Here is a 19,933-nt window from a genome sequence, read left to right as displayed (position 1 = left end):
GGTCACACACAGTCTTTGGCTTGTGGCTCCTTCTTCTAAGCCAGCAGCATAGCACCTGTGTTCTGTCTGACCTCTGCTTCTACCCTTACATCTGCTCTCTCCTGACCCCTGCTTCTCAGTCTAGGTTGTTTGTATGGAATGACCTGGAGCCCACTTGGATAATCCCTCCACACCAAGACCCTTAACTTACTCTCCTCTGCAAAGTCCCTTTGGCCATGGAAGGTAACATTCATAGATTCCGGCGATTGGCATGTGGACGCTTTCATGGGGTCATTGTTCAACATCTGACTCCAGTGACCACGACTGAGTGAGGATTCCAGGCAGAGGGACGAACACTGGCAGAGACAGGGAGGCCTGGCCTGATGTCATATGGTCAGCTGTGGAGACTTGTTCCGGAAAAGGGACATACCAAGTGATCAGACTGGGGTGCCTGGGAGGCTCAGCTGGTGAAGAGTCTGCCTTCAGCTCAGGTCATGATCTCAGCATCCTGGGATCGAGTCCCGCATCAGGCTCTCTGCTCGGCAGGGGAGTCGACTTCTCCCTCTCGTTCTCCCTCTTTTTCTGTGCTCTCCCTCTCTCTCTCTCTCAAATACACAAAATCTTAAAAAAAAAAAGAAAAGTGATCCAACTGGACAGAGATGCAGGTGAGCTAGTTCATTTAGGATGTGTGTTCCATGCTTGAATTAGAGTTAATTATAAAGGTGACATATCTCCCTCTTTGCCCATAAGCACCTGAGGCCAAGTCTTGGGTCACCATCTTCCTGATGCCACCACAGCTCTGGCTCTGTGACCAACCCAGGGCAGGAGCTGAGCACAGGTGTGTGACCTCAACAAGTGCCAGCTTTGCCCTAGGACACTGTGGTGGTGGAGCGCTCTGAGAAGAGAACTACAGGCACCAGAACCTGGCTGGCATGATCCCGGGCAACTTCATCTTGGTGACGTGATGGCCTGCTTGGCACTGACTGGATGGGGGCATTTGCTGAGCCGGCAGTGTGCGTGGGCACGGAGGGGAGAAGGCTTTTGAAAGTGTTATGTAATAAATCGGGCACGATGATCACGGTCGAGGCTGGAAAATGGGTATGTGAGGGTTCCTTACACACTTCTGTCTACTGAGTGGTTCTATAATATGAAGTTTTTTAAGTTACGTGAGTAGAAGTGAGCGGCACATGGCATCCTTGAAAGCTTAACGGGTATCAAAATGGAAGAGAGTCTGTGGTAATAATTGGGGGAGAAGAGGGATAAAAAGGATGAAGACTCTGAAAAGCTCACGTCTGCTACTTCTGAGGAAACAGCTGTATGAGCGCTTCATAAACTGCAATGTGTTCCAGACCCCTGAGGGGCCGTTCCTCAGTTTTTAATGCAGACAGTATTTCCTCGGGAACAAGGCCATTTCCCAACTTTTGTATAATGAATGAGATGAATTTCCTTTGCATTTAGGAGCCTCAGGGCCCGCTGGAGTCATTCCTTCTCCACACTCAACCTTCCCTTAGACATTCTGGGTTTGAGGTGTGTTGATTTTCTCCCCTCTCTGCCCATCCCCATCCCCAGACGCTGAAGGACGCCAGTGACAATGCGCGCAAGGACTTCCACCGTGAGGCGGAGCTGCTGACCAACCTCCAACACGAGCACATCGTCAAGTTCTATGGTGTCTGCGTGGAGGGCGACCCGCTCATCATGGTCTTTGAGTACATGAAGCACGGGGACCTCAACAAGTTCCTCAGGTAGGGCATGAGGGGAGGTCTCAGCAAGGGGCTGGAAGAGGGAGCAGCCTCCACTGTTCAGATGGCTTGAGAGAGGACAGGGAGCTCCTGAGAAGGGCCAGGGGTGCCCCTGGAACATTCTCTGGTGACAACACCAGTATGTTCTACAGAGAAAGGAACTGAGGACACAGGAGAAATGAGGGACAGGAAAAATGAACTGACTTGCTCTTTGGGGAAGGGAATCAAGCAATGCCTTTATTTGCCTTGAGCAGAGGTACAAATGGAAGTTGCCCATTTACGAGCATGAAGAACACATGGTCCCAGTAGTGTGGGCTGGGAGACTGCTTTCTCCTTTCTCCTCTATATCAGCAGCCATGTCCTCCTGGGTAGGTCTCCAGTTGCCTCAACTCCCAGGTGAGCCTGAGCAGGACCCTCTCTGTATGTCATCTGTGGCTCAAACACGCTGTGTTCTTTCAAACATGGTTGCCTCTCAGCCTGTGGTGTCTTGGTAGGTAGCATAATCGAGGAGAAACAGGAAAGATGTTGGCCTCAGTTTTCTAAACTGTGAAAGGGGTGTAATACTATCCACATCAAGGACTAGTATCAGGATGACTGTGATAATAGACGATCAACAGATACTGTCCCTACAGCCGCATGGTGGAGGGATCTGCAATCCTGGGGATGTTCGACCTCTGTTACAGTGACATCTAGATCTCTCTGTCCTCTTCCAGTTCCTGGAGGTCCTGGAAAGGGCTTTCTGCAGGAATGGGCACCAGGCAGCCTCTGAAAATTTCAGAAACTGTGATGTTTAATAAGTCTGTCACTGAGGGAATGGTGGAGAGGGGCAGTGTACTGCTGTGCTTAGAAATGTCATTATGCAGTTTGTACCTTCTGGGTCACTTTTACGAGGCTCATGAATACCCATGTAATTTAGTTGTCCTTTACTGGTATGGGTCCCCCTTCTCAGCCTTGCTTATGATGGTGTTGGGGGAGGGACTACCAGTGACACTAGGAATCTGTAGCCAACTCTTGGCTCTCAGAGTCGGTCATCCTGATGCTTTACTCAGTGTCAGCACTTTTCCTTGCAGGAGAGAGGAGAGGGAATGATGACAGATTTTGTCTTTCAAATCTCATGTGAAAGGAGGAAAAGAAACTACTTTTGGTGGAGGTCTAGTTGCTCGTAGAAGTATTTTCCCCTTGTTTCCACGTTCTAGGCTACTTCTCTAATTAAAAATGGTGCTTTCCAAAAACAGAGCATAATACCCCAAACATATTCAGCTAGATTCAACTAAATGCTTCTGAGAGCTCCTACTGTGTTTGTGCATGTATGCAAGTGTGTGTATGTGTGAGCACGTGTGTGAGTGTGTGTGTGTGTTGATCCTTTCACTTTTGGCTCAGCCAATCTCTCCCTAGCTCTCCTTCCTGCTTCCAGAAGGAACAGACTCCTGATTCTCTCTGGGCGTCTTGCACAGGCATGGAGTTACTAGAAATCTCTCCCGCTCAATTTCAGAATCTGCTGCACTCTGGTAGCAAGAGGTTTCCCATGCCAAGAAGCAGGTTCTCAGGCATAATAATGCACTGTGAACTACAGTCTGTCCTCCATTTCTGGAAGGGAACCCAGTCCCTAAATGCCATGACCATGTCCCCAAGTGTCACTGGCTCTGCCCTATAAAGGCAGATGTCTACAGTGTCCTCTCACCCTTTTTTATTCATTCCAAAGCCATACATCAAACACCAACACCTTGTGCTGGGGTGACTGGGAAGTGAGGAGAAACACATAGTTCTTGCTTGCAAAGAGATTCCAGTTTTTCCTCTAGAATCTCTCCCGGAATCCTTCCAACAAGTTTGCAAGCAACCACAGCTAATGTTATTGAGCATTTTAAATGGTTTAAATTGTATAAACTTAATAAATTATTATTATAATCATTTCTATTTTATGGTTAAAGGGGAAAAAAACAAACCCGAGTAATAGAGCTGAGATTCAAACCCACAGCCACTGGCTGCAAAGCCCAGAGCTTTAAGCATGCATTGCTTCCTCTAGAGGTAGCCGGTAAAAAAAAAATCAGAAGGAAAGTAGCATGCTGTGGAATTCAGAGCCGGACCATGTAGCTAAGTGCCCACTGTAACCCACACTTGGAGAAAATAAACCAAGGAAAGATGAACGGCCTCCCTCATTAGAAGCCCACTGAACCTGCTTCCCCAGCCAGGGTGCTAATGGCACATTCCCCCTTTTAAGGCATGTTCTTCCAGAAGAGGTAAAAATATGTTTTTATTTCCAGAGCATCAGGGTAACCTGGAGAATGAAGCAGAGGGCTTTTGTGTTAACTTTATTTATACTCCTCTTGAGAACTTGTTTAGAAGAATTGCCTGCCCTCTTTTTACAGCAGGACTTTCTGCTCAAAGGCTTCTCCCGTTAAAAGGGGTCTTGTTCAAATACTCAAAAGCGAGCAGAGGAGACAACTGGTTTACAATGCAGGAACCTGCCCTAAGACTTCTCCTCTTCTCTGGAGTCTTTGCAATGCATAGATTCTTAGAAGGGTCCAGATTCCTGGGGCTGACATAAGGTTCTGGCAAGTGAGCCAGATTTTATTTGAATCTATGAAGATTCCATCCTGGCCTAGATGCTCTGGATGTTTCAGGATTTCTCCCAGTTTGTGTGTTCTTCTAGGTCTCTCTGCTGGTGTTGAAGTCACAGCGAGGGTTTTGTCTCCTGTGATCAGTGAAGACGTTCCCCCCTTCCTCTGCGCACTTAGTGCTGGGAAGAACAACCTTTGAGCAATCTTTAATGCTGGCTTTCCATGAAAGACCACAAAGCTCTGTTCATGCCCAGTCTCAGTTACTACTCCCGTAAGAGAGCTTAGGAGGGTGCAGTGGGTACCCACACTTTATAGAGGTGAACTGTGCTAGGACCTCCTGGCACAAAAACAGGAAGCTCCTCCCTGGGAATGGTTCAATCCGGGTATTTAGGGATACAAGGGACCTACACGATCACTTAGCCTAACATCCCTCTGTTTGACTGACGGGGAAATCACCGACTGGACAAGTTAAAAGTCTTCCCTAGGTCCTGATGGCAGAAAACTCCCCTCCTCCTTGTCCAGTGTTTTTTCTCCGAGAATACAAGAATGATGGATTTGGAAATCCAGCAAGGGGGAAATCACTGGGGGCTGGAGCCAGGAAGAAGGAGCATACACCTGCAGCGGGAAATGGGCCAACTGACATGGGGCTGGCCAGTGCGGGGAGAGGCAGAAGGAGCAGGGTGTTCTGGGACAACTCCAACCCTCAAATACTCCTGCAGCTTCACACCCTTGCAGGTGGGATCATCTACTTCAAAATCCGCTCAAAATCTTCTGCGTTGATTCTGAGAGCTTCCAGCTGTCCCCAAGGAAATCTTCTTCCTTATTTGCCTCTAGGAGGAGCAGCCTTTTGACCACTTGGCCATGGCTTCTGGAAGAGAGGGACCCTTTATTCTTTGCTCTGCAGCACCCCTCAGGCCATCAGGGGCCTGTGACACCAGTCTTGTCAGGGTTCCAGAGAGGGGACGGGGCTGAGGGCACATCCTGGTACTGGGATACCCCCTCCTTGAAGCATGTGCTGGTGTTGAGATGCCCTAAGTCATCACAGGGCTAGGGGCACAAGATAGAAGAAAAAGAAGATATAGAATACCATACTCCCCCCCCACCCCCCGCCATAGTATAAAAAATAAAACTTGGTGCAGTAAAAGAAACAATGTGTTGTGATTCTAGAAATCTCCATGTGGTGGCCAGTGCACAGGTGGAGCTGGAGGAGGGGGGAGGGGTGGGCATTTTTCACAGCAAATGAATGTCCAGGCAGAGGGTACCCTGGGATTCTGCTCAGGTGGGCTTGAGGGAGACCAGGACAGCTTGGAAACTCTGGCCCCAGTGGGGGCGCCCTGGAGGCATTGGCCCAGGTCAGCAGAGGGGCGGGGGAGGGTGTCCCAGCTGCAGCTTGTAGCTCGGAGGGGACGGCTGGGACTCGCATTGGGACATGGTGAACCATCACTCCAAGAAAGCCAAACTTTCCCCTACGTTTTGGTTTTGGTTTATTTTTATTTTTGTTCAGGTTTTTTGCACTACTGCCTCTCAGGGTCGGAGCTCTGGCCAGTGCCTGGCCTCAGACTAGCTCCAGATCCCCCAGAATCAGACCTGTGTGTGTGTGTGTGTGTATTGAGGAGGGTACCATGCAGACCCACCTCGTCCCGAGAATTCTAGATTTCCAGGGAATTGAAGCTTTAGGGGTACATCTGTGGGTGAAACATCTCCCTCCCCACCCCCGCTCTTTCACTAAGTCAGGCTCCCCTTGAGCCCTAGCCGCTGCTGGGAGACAGCGCTCCTGGAGGAAAGTGCTGGAACTTCAGCAACGCTTCTGTGCCCTCCACAGGGCCCACGGGCCTGATGCCGTGCTGATGGCCGAAGGCAACCCGCCGACGGAGCTGACACAATCGCAGATGCTGCACATCGCCCAGCAGATAGCCGCGGGCATGGTCTACCTGGCGTCCCAGCACTTCGTGCACCGAGATCTGGCCACCCGCAACTGCCTGGTCGGCGAGAACCTCCTGGTGAAAATCGGGGATTTCGGGATGTCCCGGGACGTGTACAGCACTGACTACTACAGGGTGAGTGGCTGCGCCCACCAGGGGTCCCCAGGACCCTCTTTCCCTGGGAGTCCCTTGTATTCATTTGCTGGGGCTGCCATAACAAAATACTGCAGACTAAGGGCTTTAAATAATAGGCATTTATTTTCTCGGAAGGCTAAAAGTCCAAGGTCAAGGTGATGGCAGGGCTGCTTTCTCCAAAAGCGTCTCTTCTTGGCTTGTAGACAATGCCTTTCTCCGTGTGCTCACATGGTCCTGTTGCTCGCACGGTCTTGTTGCTGTGTGCACATCCCTGGTGTCTCTCTCTATGTAAATTCTCTTGTCTTATAAGGACAACAGCCAGATTGGATGAAGGTCTACCACAACCTCATTTTCATTTAGTCACCTCTCTGAAGAACTTATCTCCAAATACAATTATTGTGTGAGATACTGCAGGTTAAGGCTTCCATGCACAAACTTGGGGGAACACAATGCACCACATAAAACCCATCCTGCTCTTTCCATAGTTCTCCAGACTGGTGTGTGATATCTCTAAGAGAAAAGCCCTCAGCATGAGGATTCTGCCAGGGAAGCCTGAGGGCTTGGAGGAATCCCTGCATGGCATGAGGTTAAAGGGTTTTGAAGTTTATATTTGATTCTGTGAAATTCTGCCTGGAGCCTTTGTCTGAGGGTGTGGCTGAAGACAAACTTGTTCACATAAATAATAGCACCATAGACCTTGGAAATTTCCACCCAGGACCATCTTGGCTGGAAGCGGATTGTCTGGTGGCCTTCTTTGTGAGGTATAAGAGGTTCTGTCTTGCCTCTTCCTGGAGAGTCCCACCTCTGGCTGTCTGTGCTTCCACTACTAGAAACACTAAGGGCTAGAGTTACAGAAACAAGTCAGATCCCTGGGTTACCTGGAACTGGTCCCCTTGACAAGATTTGTTAACTGAGATAGATCTTAGAACTTGTGTAGGAGCTGAAAAGGACATTTCCGGAAACCCTGAGGTCACGATATTGAAAGTGAATTGAAGGTTTTCCTGTGGTTTTGCTTCATTTTCATGCACAAATGAAGAGAATAGGAAGGAAAAGGAATAAATGTGTTGAGTGTACATAGCCTAAGAAGGTCAAACATGTAACTCGACTAGCTTTTGTAAGGTAGGACTGGCAGAGACAATAACTCTCCTCACCTTTGTTCTTCCCTTTGTGGTTTAGTTTTGAGGAATTTGTTTGTTTCCTATGCCCCTCTCTGCAGCCTTACTCATTTCTCATGCCCCTGCATTTTAGTTAAGTCAACATCACTACAAGTAGTCTAAGAAAATAAATCCAGGGCTTTGCTGAATGTTCTTCTGTAGATTTTTTTATGGGGTTTCTTCCTTTGTCACCTTGAGAAACATTGTCCACAGTCTATGGGACAAAAAGAAGTGGAGACCAAATTGAAAAAGATTCTCTTGGGTGTGTCTATAGAAAACTCAAGTATGATCTTAATTTCAAGTATTCAAAATGGAGCTTCAAAGCCCTTGTCCTGAGTCTATTGATGACTAGTTTATTCCGGATAGCTAAAACATGGTGAGAGACTATCTACTGGTGGAGGCATCTCCACTTTTAGCTCTATTCCTTTGCTGGGAGGTGGGGGTGGGGACGTTTCCCTGTCTCAAGAGATGAAGAACCACATGAGTCCTTCCCTAAAGAAAAGCTTTGCTGATCTTGATAAGCATCGAAAGGATAAACATATGGCCCAAGCAAGAGCTTCCTCTTTAGCAGTAAGTTAATAAATGTCTTAGAATTTTTGGCACAAAATAGGTACTCAATAAGAATTTTCAACTTTCTCGTGATCCAAGTGGATAACATAATGCTTCATTCCCAAAGCCACCACTAAGCCAGGTGGGGTCCAATGTCCTTTCCTATAATCTCTAGAAAAAATAAGTCAGAGGAGCTAGATAGAAATGCTCAACAGTAAGAAGATAAATCACCTGATTAAAAAGTAGGCAATAAAATCTTTAAAAAAAAAAAAAAAAGGGACGCCTGGGTGGCTCAGTTGGTTAAAAAGTAGGCAAAATTTCTAAGTAGAGGTGTCTCCAAAGGAGATATACAAATGACCAATAAGCACATGAAAAGATGCTTACCATCCATAGTCATTGGAGAAATGTAAACCAAAGCCCTATCAAGAGAGCACTTCATACTCACCGGGAAGCTGTAAAATAGAGATGGACAACTGCAAGTGTTGATGGAATGTGGGGTGATCAGAGCCCTCAGGCACTGCTGGTAGAGATGCAACATGGTGCAGCTGCTTTGGCAAATGGTTTGGCAGTTTCTCCAAATGTGCAACACAGACTCATCATATAACTCAGTGATTCCACTCCTAGGTATATTAGCTAAGAGAAGAGAGATTTTTTTTTTAAGATTTTATTTATTTATTTGACAGAGATCACAGGTAGGTAGAGAGGCTGGCAGGGGCGGGGGGAAGCAGGCTCCCCACCGAGCAGAGAGCCCGATGTGGGACTCGATTCCAGGACCCTGAGATCATGACCTGAGCCGAAGGCAGCGGCTTAACCCACTGAGCCACCCAGGCGCCCCGAGAAGAGAGATTGTATTTGCACACAAAAACTTGTACACGAATGTTCCTAGCAGCATCATTCATAAATTTACCTAAAAAGTTGGAACGACTTGAGTGTCCGTCAACTGGTGAATGGATGAAAGAGACGTGGTGATCCATACAATGGGCTATTATTGTTGACCAGTAAGAAGGAATGAAGTCCTGACACATGCCACAATACAGAGGAACCCTAATGGAACCTTTATGGTAAATGAAAGAAGCAGGCCTCAAAAGATCACATATGTGATTCCAAGTATATGAAATGTTCAGAACAGGCCAATCCATGGAAACAGAGAGTGGTTGCCAATGGCTGGGAGGATGGAGAATGAGGAGTGATTGCTGCTGGATATGGAGTTTCTTTTTGGGGTGATGAGAATGTTCTAGAAGTGTATAGTGGTGGTGGTTATTTAGTATATTGATAAATGTGCTAAATACCACTGAAAGGTAAATTTTATAGTGTATAAATTGTATTGTCTCTCTTTAAAAAAAAGTCTAAAAAGTCTAAAACTCTAAGATATATGAATTACATCTCATGTCTAAAAGAAAAGTCTAAGAAGGACAGTACTAGCTAAATAGTGACCATTACTATGAATGTAAGAAGTTAGTCTGGATTATTTATATATTATGAAAGTACTGTCATTTGTTATCTACTTTATTTTGTTATCATTTATTAAAAGGAAAGTTCACCACTCAGGTGACATTTCCCAAAGTACTTTTTTCTGAATTGACTGGAGGAAATAATGCTTCCCATTTCCCCACCCCCCACCCCTCACCCACCAGGATGAGTACTCAGTGGCAGCTGGGGGATCTGTATTTCACTTGGCTAATTGGTTGTTCCCACCAAGGATGAGGAGGAAGAACCAGCCTTACATTGGCCTCTGTTATGGGAGGGATGGGCAGGAGGGGGTAGGAAAGTGGATGACCAATACAAAGACCAGACATTTCGATAGTAGCCTAGGAAAACAAATGATGGTTCGCCTTTTGGTTCCATGAAACTATTGATTAACATAGAAGCCATTTATAGAATATTTTTGCTTATGAAAAATATCCAAAGCAAATCAGCATGCTCCATTCTGTTGGGTTTATGCAATGGACAAGAAGAAGCTCCTGCCGGTTCTGCACGTGAACTACAGGGTCATCTTTCAGTGGCTGTTTCCCAGACCGTTCTCGCTTTCCTATTAGTTACCGACCTGTTGGATCATCTCTGAGCTCTGCATTCATTCCCTTCCCATCACAGTGTCTTTTCAACCTCTCACTGGAGCTGGGGAATGTGCCTTCTTCAGAGCTTCGGTTTCTTATGTGCCAGCACCTTAAGAATGTCTTCCCTTCACTATTCTCCTATCCTCTCCAAAAGCCTGTGTCAGAGCCCAGGGTGAGGAGCTGTTCACTGTAGCTGGTGCAGGCTGTCATCACCAATGTTAAAAATCTCTTCCGCCACAGCAATGCGGAAGGATTTTTGTGTCAGCCAAGGCTCTCGAATCTGGAAAGATGGTGTTTGGTCCTGGAGTCAGCTAGGCTGAGGAACAACATGTCCCTTATCTTTAAGCAAGAGCCAGTCCCACTGGAAAGCGGAACCTTCTGCTCATGGTGCCTTACGGGAGTCTTGTGGGGTGGTCACAGCTCCATGCAGTCTGTGGCAGGGGGGGCATGTGGCAGCTGTTCCTCCATCATGGGGGAGCTGGAAGCACCAGAAGATGGCTGCCTTAAGGCTTCTACCCTATTGCAGCTGAACTAATTATATCCTCCCAATGAAGGGAGAAATCGGAATAGTCCATTTGCATTGAAACCAGGCTGATATGGTGGGCTCAGAATTACTCTAGCATTTATGTCCTCGGAATTGTTTTAATTAGCAGCTCTGCAGTACTAGTCTTTTCTTTAGCTTTTATTGCTTCCCTCCACTGGCAAAACCTAGCATTTCAGAAACATCTGAACCAGATTTCTGTCACATTCTGCCTGTCGGAGACCTAGGATCTCAGCCTGCTTGGCCAAGACTGGACCACAGTGGATGCCCATGTGCTCTTTGGGGTTTTCACTGTTTGGGTCCAATGTGTGCTTAAAATGAATGAGATCTGTTGGTGAGGAGAGATCTGAAGATCTCTAAGATATGAAATCTTAGCTTTTAAATCTTGTTCCCCTTTGGTCTTTAGTTTCATAATGAAATGGTAAGAAACCCTGTTCCTTTAATTCATCTTCCACGTAAGAAGAAAAACCAAGGAAGCAGAATAGGCAAATTGATTTATGGTGGACATTTAGAAAAGCAAATGAGTATACCTTGGCTAAGCAAAGCCATGGTCAGAGCCCTAAGGTATTAAAGTGAGACCAGTGATAACATCTAAGAAATCATCTTCAATATCAACACCAGCTAATTTACTGCAGAGAGAAAAGAAAATGGATGATACTGAAATCAGCTGTTGTTAACAACCAGCAAGAAGAACTGATTTGAACTTTAGTACCAACTGGAAAATAAAGTCCTCCACACAGAGACGATGGGAAGATTTATGTAAACTAAGAACCAGACAAACACATGAGAAACAATTAAGAGTTAACTCTTCATATCTTGGTATGAAAATAATGTGTTTATTTTTATGGACTATTTTAATGTAATATGAGCACTTCTAGATAGATCAGTTGATAAATAGACTGGTAGATTGATAGCTTAATCATGAGTCATTTCACAAATGTTCTATGGGTTGTTGTCTAAAATGCCAAAGTCATTCCTTCTATGAAGAATAGCACTGAATATCCCTGGTGAATGCCTGCTAATTCTTAGGAGGAAATTTCTGTTTCAACCCCTCCCTGACTTCCTCCAAGCCCTGTAATTGCTCACAAACCCTTGATGCCTCCACACTTCATATAAATAAGCAGTACAACAGAGTGATTCAACAAGTTTATACATTATGCTGTGTCGTATACCTGAAACACCGTGCGCCAACTATACTCAAATTTCTTAAAAATGCATCTCACTGTCGGTGAAGCATCTGCCTTCGGTTCAGATCTTGATCCTGGGGTCCTGGGATCGCGTCCTGGGATCGCGTCCTGGGATCGTGTCCCACATCGGACACCTCGCTCAGCGGGGAGCCTACTTCTCCCTCTGCCTGCAGCTCTCCCTGCTTGTGCTCCCCGATCTCTGACAAATAAATAAATAAATAAAATCTTTGAAAAAGCATCTCACTCACAAATGCCTTCTCATATATAAATACATAAATAAATAAGTGTTACAGCACAGGGCACATTGCGTCATGGAAATTTGTTCCTATATGTGCCTTCTCGCTAATACAGGAGCAAGGAGAGGACAAGTCTTACACGTCTTGATATTTGTAGAGACTGCCCCTGGGCACAGGACATACTGGGCGGTCAGTGCATGATTGCTAAACAGCACACGTATCAGTAAAAGCCTTTGCTTTTTAACCCTTAGAAGAATAAAGAAGATACTCAGAATTTTTTTAAAGATTTTATTTATTTATTTCACAGAGAGAGATCACAAGTAGGCAGAGAGGCAAGCAGAGAGAGAGAGGAGGAAGCAGGCTACCTGCTGAGCAGAGAGCCCGATGCGCGGCTCGATCCCAGTACCCTGAGATCATGACCTGAGCTGAAGGCAGAGGCTTAACCCACTGAGCCACTTAGGCGCCCCGATACTCAGATTTTTGCAGATGGGCTTGGCCCTGAGGCTAGGAGCACCGGCTTCAGGAAGTGAAGGTAGAGATATAAGGATGTCCTTATTCCCAACCATTTTTTTTTCAGTTGCGATCCCGGAGCTAAAACTGATTTGCACTTATACCATAGTAGAAAAACGTCCTCTGGTATACTCTGCCTAGAACCTTTGAAACCAGTCACATTGTTCATTTTCAGAGGCAGCAAAGACCCTTTCTGAAAGAGGAATGTCCTCTGTGTCATTAACTCTTCTTTGCATACATCATTTCCTTCATTTCCCCCTTCATATATAAGACACGATTACTCAATGTCCACATGAACAATTATAGACCTTTCTATTTGACTTCTTTTGATTAAAGTGGCCCCAGAAACTTAAGAGCTTATTTATTTCATGAAATCATCTTCAATTTATGCTTCGTACTGCACTCAGAGAGAGCACAGTTCAGAGGAACCTGTCTGCTGGGGAGAAATCAGAACATTGAGTTCAGACGAATTCTATATTAAACTAGATTTGCATAAATTATTTCAAGATTCTAAATTGGCTTAATTTGTATTCAAGCCTTCCTAAGAGCCTTTTACATATGCTTTGGCGTCGCAAAAGGGTGGGTGAGTGTCCTTGCATGCATTCATTCATTTTTTGGACACACATGTATGAAGCAGATACTATGGGCTAGATACTGGATACTCAAGGCCTCCAGATACAAAAGACACGTGGTCTGTAACTCCGAGGAGTTCTTGCATGTGTGATAAGGTGATAAATGCTGTCACAGAGACATGTACCCTAAAGAGGAGGCCACCAGACTACTTCGGGAAATCAGAGTAGGGTTCGCAGACATGTGACATTTGAGCTGGAATATAAGATATGAACCCCAAATTGTTCTATTGGCAAGAGGGCCCCGGCCAGGCAGGGAAGGAGACATTTTTGGCATAGGAGGGAACTATGAAAAGAGATAGCAGTGTAAACATCATGGTGTGTGGCCAGGGAATGGCGGCCCCTCTGCCTGCAACCTTTGCAGGCAGGCTAACAAAGTAGGGCTGTTGAAGCCATTATCAGATTTTTGCAGGGACCTGTTTGCCATGCCAGAGCCTTTGGACTTGGTCCTTTTGGCAGCGGGGAGCCACTGAGAAATTTTATGCCAGAAAGAAACATGTCAGATTGCATTCTGTCAGCTTATGAAAATAGATCTGCCCAACAGATCCCCAAATCCCCAGTCCTATATAGTAGAACAGCGTCTCTCAAACCACGTCCCTGAGTTGTCAGTGGGTGTTTGCCAGTAAAAGAGATCCATGACCACCAGGCTAAGTAATCATTTTCTTTGCTGCAGAACTCCTCAGACCCTTTACTCTGTCCTTGTGTCATGTGAATGGGTATGGAAAGTGCCCAAAGCCAGCATAGATATCTGTAGAGAAATCAGAACATTGCAAATTTTTTGCCCATGTCCCTGGTCCTATTAATTTCCTGGTGAAGGCTAGTGAAGGCTATTAGCAGGACATGGAATAAACCTCCCTTGCTTCTTCAGTCTCCTGAGTCCCTTATTCCTAAGACACTAGCCTGTCCACATCATGCATAGACGAGCTACTTGCAGAAATTTAGTAAGCAGTTAGGTGCTCTGGGAATGAAGGTAGGCCATAGCTCATCAGCTCAGATGGGCCAGCGGGACTCTGATTTCTCAAGGTGTTAAGAGGTGAGCAGGTACTTCCTCCCCCTTCTGTCCTGTTTTCAAAATAGTCAGGCTTTAGCTTCTCACACTCATGGCATTCTATATTTTTCATCACTCATACCAGAGCCCCTTAAAAGGGAAGCTGGCAACAAAAGTTAGCTGGGTTAAAGAGGAAAGAATGTCAGACTGACGACCTAAAGGCAAAGGTTTGACTCTACTTTCTCTTTCCTAATCTCCTTCTATCAAGGAAGAATGAATTTAACCTAGGATAGCAATATGATACTAGCACTGGCTGAAGCAGATAGGGAGTCATTTTTGCTTACATACCCAGGAGTTCACATGTGGCGGCAGCTGGTTGGCTCCCAGGCTGCTCAGTGTCAGAGCTATGGACTGGCACTTGATATATCCTCGGTCTTTTCCTCGTAGCTGCAAGATGGCTACAGCAACTCCAAACACAACTGAACTTCACTTAGAGGAGAAAGAAGAGCTTCAGGGACATGTATTTTCTTCTTGCATGCATTCTTCTCAGCAGAAAGTAATTCTTCCTCAGAACATTCCCTTTTCAGACGCCTCCTTTTACCTACCTGGTCACAGTTGGGTTTGTTACAGATTGCCACCGAACCCCTAGACAAAACTGGGATTCGACGACAAGGAAAAAGGGAGGAAAATATTTGTGACCTCTCAGTAAAAGAGTTAAATAAAACTGTGATTCTACTGCAGAAAGCCAGGAAGCAAGTGAATGGTGTTGAAGAAAGTAAAGAAAACTATGCTATACTCACCTTATATACCCTCCTAGCCTCTGCTTCTTTATTTGAAGTGAGTTCCTGCCTTTAAAGTTTGTTGAGAAAACTGAAATGAAGTGGCACATAATCATTGCTAAAAAATAAAACTACTGGAATTTCTCAGTGGGAGATCTTTGTTCCTCGGTATGCAATGTTTCTTTCCCCACCCCCATCCCCCAGCTGCTTTGAAAATAATGCCTTTACTACTGGTCTTGAGAAAGTTGATTTTAATGTGCCTTGGTATAGTTATGTTCATATTTCTTGTGCTTGGATGCAATGGATAACTTGGACTTGTGGGCTTACAGTTTCCATCAATTGGGGAAGTTTTTGGCCAATTCTTATTCAAATAGTTCTTCTCTTTCTTTTACGCAGGACCAAGGGACTCCAATTTCATTTATATTAAGCCATTTAAAACGGTTGCATGGGCGCCTGGGTGGCTCAGTGGGTTAAGCCGCTGCCTTCGGCTCAGGTCATGATCTCAGGGTCCTGGGATCGAGTCCCGCATCGGGCTCTCTGCTCAGCAGGGAGCCTGCTTCCTTCTCTCTCTCTGCCTGCCTCTCAGTGTACTTGTGATTTCTCTCTGTCAAATAAATAAATAAAATCTTAAAAAAAAAAAAAACAATAAAACTGTTGCATGGCTCCCTGAAATCTTTCATGGTTTTGGATTCTCTTTTCTTTGTATGTTTCATTTGAGATAATTTCAATTATTATATCTTCAAGTTCCATACTCTTTTCTTCTTCAATGTCTATTTTTCCATTATTTCCAACCAGTGTATATTTTCATCTTATGCATTATAGTTTTCATTTCTAGAAGTTCATTATGGCTTTTCTTACATCTTACATGCCTCTAGTAACATTTCAAATTTATGGAATCCATTTATAATAATGTTTAAATACATTTGTTTGCAGGACTAACACGTGTGCCAATCCTGGATCAATTTCCTTTGGTTGATTTCTCTCCTAATTATGAGTCATATTGTCTGTTCCTCTGTATGCCTGGTAATTTTAGATTGGATGTCAGACATTGTGAATTTTATCTTGTTTGGTGCTGGATATTTTTGCATTCCTATAAACATTTTTGAGATTTGTTCTGGAATGTATTTTTATTGTCTTGAAACAGTTTGATCATTTTGTCTGTTGCTATTAAGATTAGGCAGGACTAGACCAGTGCTTACTTTGGAGTTAATAATTCCTTTCTACTGAGGCAAGATTACTGGGTAGTCTATGCAAGTTCCCATCAATCATGAGGTTTTTGCCCAGCTTCATAGGAACCAAAACTATTTCTGATCCTGTGTGAACATTGGGCACTGTTTCCACTGATCCTCTGGGGTAGTTCTTTCCCAGCCCTTGATAGTATCTGCACATGCATGCATTCACCAACACTCAGCTGAATACTCAAGGGCACCCTCTGCAGATCTGCAGAATTCCCTATGTGTGCAGCTCTTCCATTTCTAGAATACTGTCTTTTCTGCTCTAGCTGCTTTAATCTCCCCAGATTCCCAGCTCCCAACTCTTCAACTTATGGGATGTTCTGGGCTTCCCCACCTCTGTCTCTTGCAGTAAATTAAGCTTAACAATATATCATAGGACTTACACATTTGTTTTTCATCTCTCAGGGATCATTGTCCTTCACTGTTATCTAATGTCTTGAAAATAACTGTTCCATATGAATTTAATCCATTTTTTAGTTGTTTCACATAAGAAGGTAAATCTCTTCTCTGTAGCTCTGCCTTGAATAGAAGTAGAAGACAGTTGCCATCTCTCTTGGTGATGATTATGTCATTCCAAAAATCTATTCGTGAACCACTTATAAGCTACAGTAAAGAAAACAAGTTCTCCCACGTCTTTAGATCAGCTACTTCCTGTAAAGGCTTTTTGTTTCCTTTTTAATTCAATAACTTACATTAACCTAATACTTCTTCTTCTATAATTAAAGTTTTCCTGCCTACACAAGATTGTTACTTAAGTACGAGAGTAGATTTTCTCCATCTCCAGTGAGTATTGAGCAAGAAGAAATTACCTTAGCTTCCCTGTTACCTCTGAAAGATTCCCCAGGCTCAAATTGTGAATTGGTTCAAGAAGGCTTCGGGAAAAAAATATGTGGGTTGACTATTAAGAATGCTCCACACTTTTTACATTTTCCCACAGTCTTTGTCCTATGCTCAGGGACAGAACACCTTGGATGGATAAATAACTGAATTAGTCCAAGATGGTAGTGCGGGTATTATTCCTAGCCATGCCTCTTCAACTTGTAGATACTGAGCGAGACATCTTCGGTTCCCTAAAGAAGATCACAAGTCTCCTGGGGGGAGAAAACACATAAATAAATTACTCTGATACTATCTAAATTGATTTTTATTGAGAAGTGGGATGAAACCTGGAAAGTTCTCTGGAGGAAACAAGATTTGACCAGGGTCTTAAAGAAAGAATAGTGGGTGGAGGGTATTGCTGGAACTTAAAGACTATCGCATGTGACTGAAGTTATAACCAACTCAGGGACCTGATGACACGTGATTCTTGGGCAGAATATTTCACTTCTAAATGTGACCTCCATAACATCTCACTCAGTATGAGGCACTTACTAGGTTCTTACTGATTGTAACTGCCTAAAAGGAGGTTCTGAGAAAGATGGTATGATACTCTTCTTGGAAGTGCTACCCACCATGGTGGGTCTTCAGGATGCAACACTTCCTAATTTCAAGTATGACTTCAGTTCTTTTCTCAACTCTCCATAAGACTTAGAATTCTACCCTCCAGTAGTCATTTCCCATTTCTTCTTGGTCTTTTTGTCCCGATATAAAAAACCATAAAACACTTAGAAATCATTACGATCATCTAACGTAACAATGGATACATATGAAGTCATTAAAAACAACAGGACTGATCCCTCTGCAGAGTTGTGGCAGCTTCTCATTGCTGATTATTTTACTGGTCATTAGAACTGGGTGCAGGCATATAAATTGAAAAGTTCTACTTACCAAATCAAAACACATATTAATTGGGGCTCCACTAAGAGAATTTTTTTTTTAAAGATTTTATTTATTTATTTGACAGACAGAGATTACAAGTAGACAGAGAAGCAGGCAGAGAGAGAGGAAGGGAAGCAGGCCCCCTGCTGAGCAGAGAGCCTGATGTGGGACTCGATCCCAGGACCTTGAGATCATGACCTGAGCCGAAGGCAGCGGCTTAACCCACTGAGCCACCCAGGCGCCCCATACTAAGAGAATTTTTAAACACAAAGTTACTGGCAAATTTTTCCCATGCTAATGGACATAGCAGTGTTCTCTCACCTGGTACTAAAGAGCTCCCCACTATATAGACTTCTGAACTTAACAGTGCACCTCAATAGTTCAGAGTGCCTTTGTCAAAATCTTGATTACTGAACCTCACCTGAGACACACGCATTCAGCATCTGGGAGTAGGGGGATGAGAATTTGGGAATTTGTGTTTTTAATAAGCTTCTTAAGTAAGTCTGATGTACAGCAGTTTAAGAATCGAACTGGTCCTAATCAGCAGTGTTTACAGAAAGAAGCTAAGGATAAAACATGGTCTCATCCATGCTGATTCAAGTGGTAATATTATGACAGATCTAAATCATCCAGCTTCAAAAATAGAATAGGTGCTATTAAAAATTTTCTCAAACTTGACCCATTATATTCCTGATGGAGATGCTATTATAGTAATTAATGGATTCTTAGGAGTTTCAATGGGAAAGACTCTAAATTGTAATCACTATCATGAGATCATACCCTACCTTCCTTATCCTCAGAGTCTAGATTCTTTGAACCAGGGCATCTCTGAATTGGTAAATTACATATTCATTGACGACCCCCCCACGCCCGCACCCCTCACCCCAGGAGGTGAGCAAGGCTCATCCTCTGGGTAAGTTTTGCCAAAGACAACATAAGGAAAGAAAGACAGAATGAGCAGGAAGTTCAAAGCGAGGCGACATACTCCTGGACAAGCCAACATCAGAGCAGCAAGGCCTTCCTCCTGCCAGGCTTCCTCGGAGCCAGGTCTCCCGGGCTGGCCCACAGTCTAGGCAGACCCCTGCTGGCCTTCTCTGTCACTGCATGGTTGTGTATCTGTGTGGGTGACCGGTGGGGGCCCTGCAGCAAGAAAAGGCTTGTAAGGAGTCAAACAGCTTGTTAAGGTATGCTTGTGGGTGTCTGTATTGAAGTGTCACAGTATGAAGGCTTTTTATTAGCAGCTATTTTAGAATCCTAACGCTGAAATGGAACAGTTTCTTCCCTACATGGCATTTCCAGGCTGGCTTCCTCCCTCCCAGCCCTACAACAACGTCAGCCATCTCCTAAGGGGGTGGGGAGCATGACGCTGGGCTCCTTTGACGGCGGAGCCTGGCTCTGTGGCCCACGCCCGCAGCTCTGGAGATAATTTGGTTCATTCACATGTTGCTGATGACGGGGAAGCAGCAGCAGAGGCTGAGGAGGACTTGTGGCTCATGCCTTGCCTGTGCATATGGCACAGAAAACTTCCTGAGTTTTGCAAGGGTGTACGGGGAGTGTTGCACCATTTTAAGGGCACAGAGGGAACATGTGCCCCACAGGGAAACTGCAGAGTGAATTAAGTCCAATATTCATATGTTTTCTTTTGGCTGCTACAGCTACTTGAATTCCTCCAAGGTTTTTAAGGGCAGAGGTGAATTTCTTCCGGAAATCTCTTTAAATTTCATTGTAGGAAGGATTACGACCTTATAAGACTCTCCTTAATGTCTTAGAGGCTTGGTATTGGGTCTTGTAAGGAAGACTAACATTCATTGGCCACCTTTTATATACCAGCTTGACATGTAACCTTCCCATCCATCTTTAACAATACAGATGAGGAGAGTCATATTCAGAGAGGTGAAGTCACATTACTGAGATGCCACAGCTTATTGAGTAGGCTGAGCTGTCATCTGAACCCCTGTTCTCGAAGGAAAAATCCAAGCT

General features: G+C 44.7%; 1 protein-coding gene across 3 annotated transcripts in view; it reads left to right on the top strand.

Moving 5' to 3' along the window:
• The window catches only part of NTRK2 (neurotrophic receptor tyrosine kinase 2), a 324,764-nt gene that overhangs the window by 250,272 nt on the left and 54,559 nt on the right, over positions 1 to 19,933 (top strand). For all 3 annotated transcript variants that reach the window (XR_009406303.1, XM_059411760.1, XM_059411758.1), the window contains 2 exons: positions 1,549 to 1,721; positions 6,099 to 6,333. Coding sequence is in view for 2 of the 3 variants with exons in the window: in XM_059411760.1 (XP_059267743.1) it covers positions 1,549 to 1,721; positions 6,099 to 6,333 (408 nt within the window). In the remaining variant the exon portion in view is untranslated. The remainder of the gene's footprint in view (positions 1 to 1,548; positions 1,722 to 6,098; positions 6,334 to 19,933) is intronic.

Source organism: Mustela nigripes, chromosome 9 (genome assembly GCF_022355385.1).
Source record: "Mustela nigripes isolate SB6536 chromosome 9, MUSNIG.SB6536, whole genome shotgun sequence".
Classification (NCBI taxonomy): domain Eukaryota; kingdom Metazoa; phylum Chordata; class Mammalia; order Carnivora; family Mustelidae; genus Mustela; species Mustela nigripes.
The sequence above is the reverse complement of the archived record's forward strand: the minus strand, read 5'-3'. Positions and strand labels throughout refer to the sequence as shown.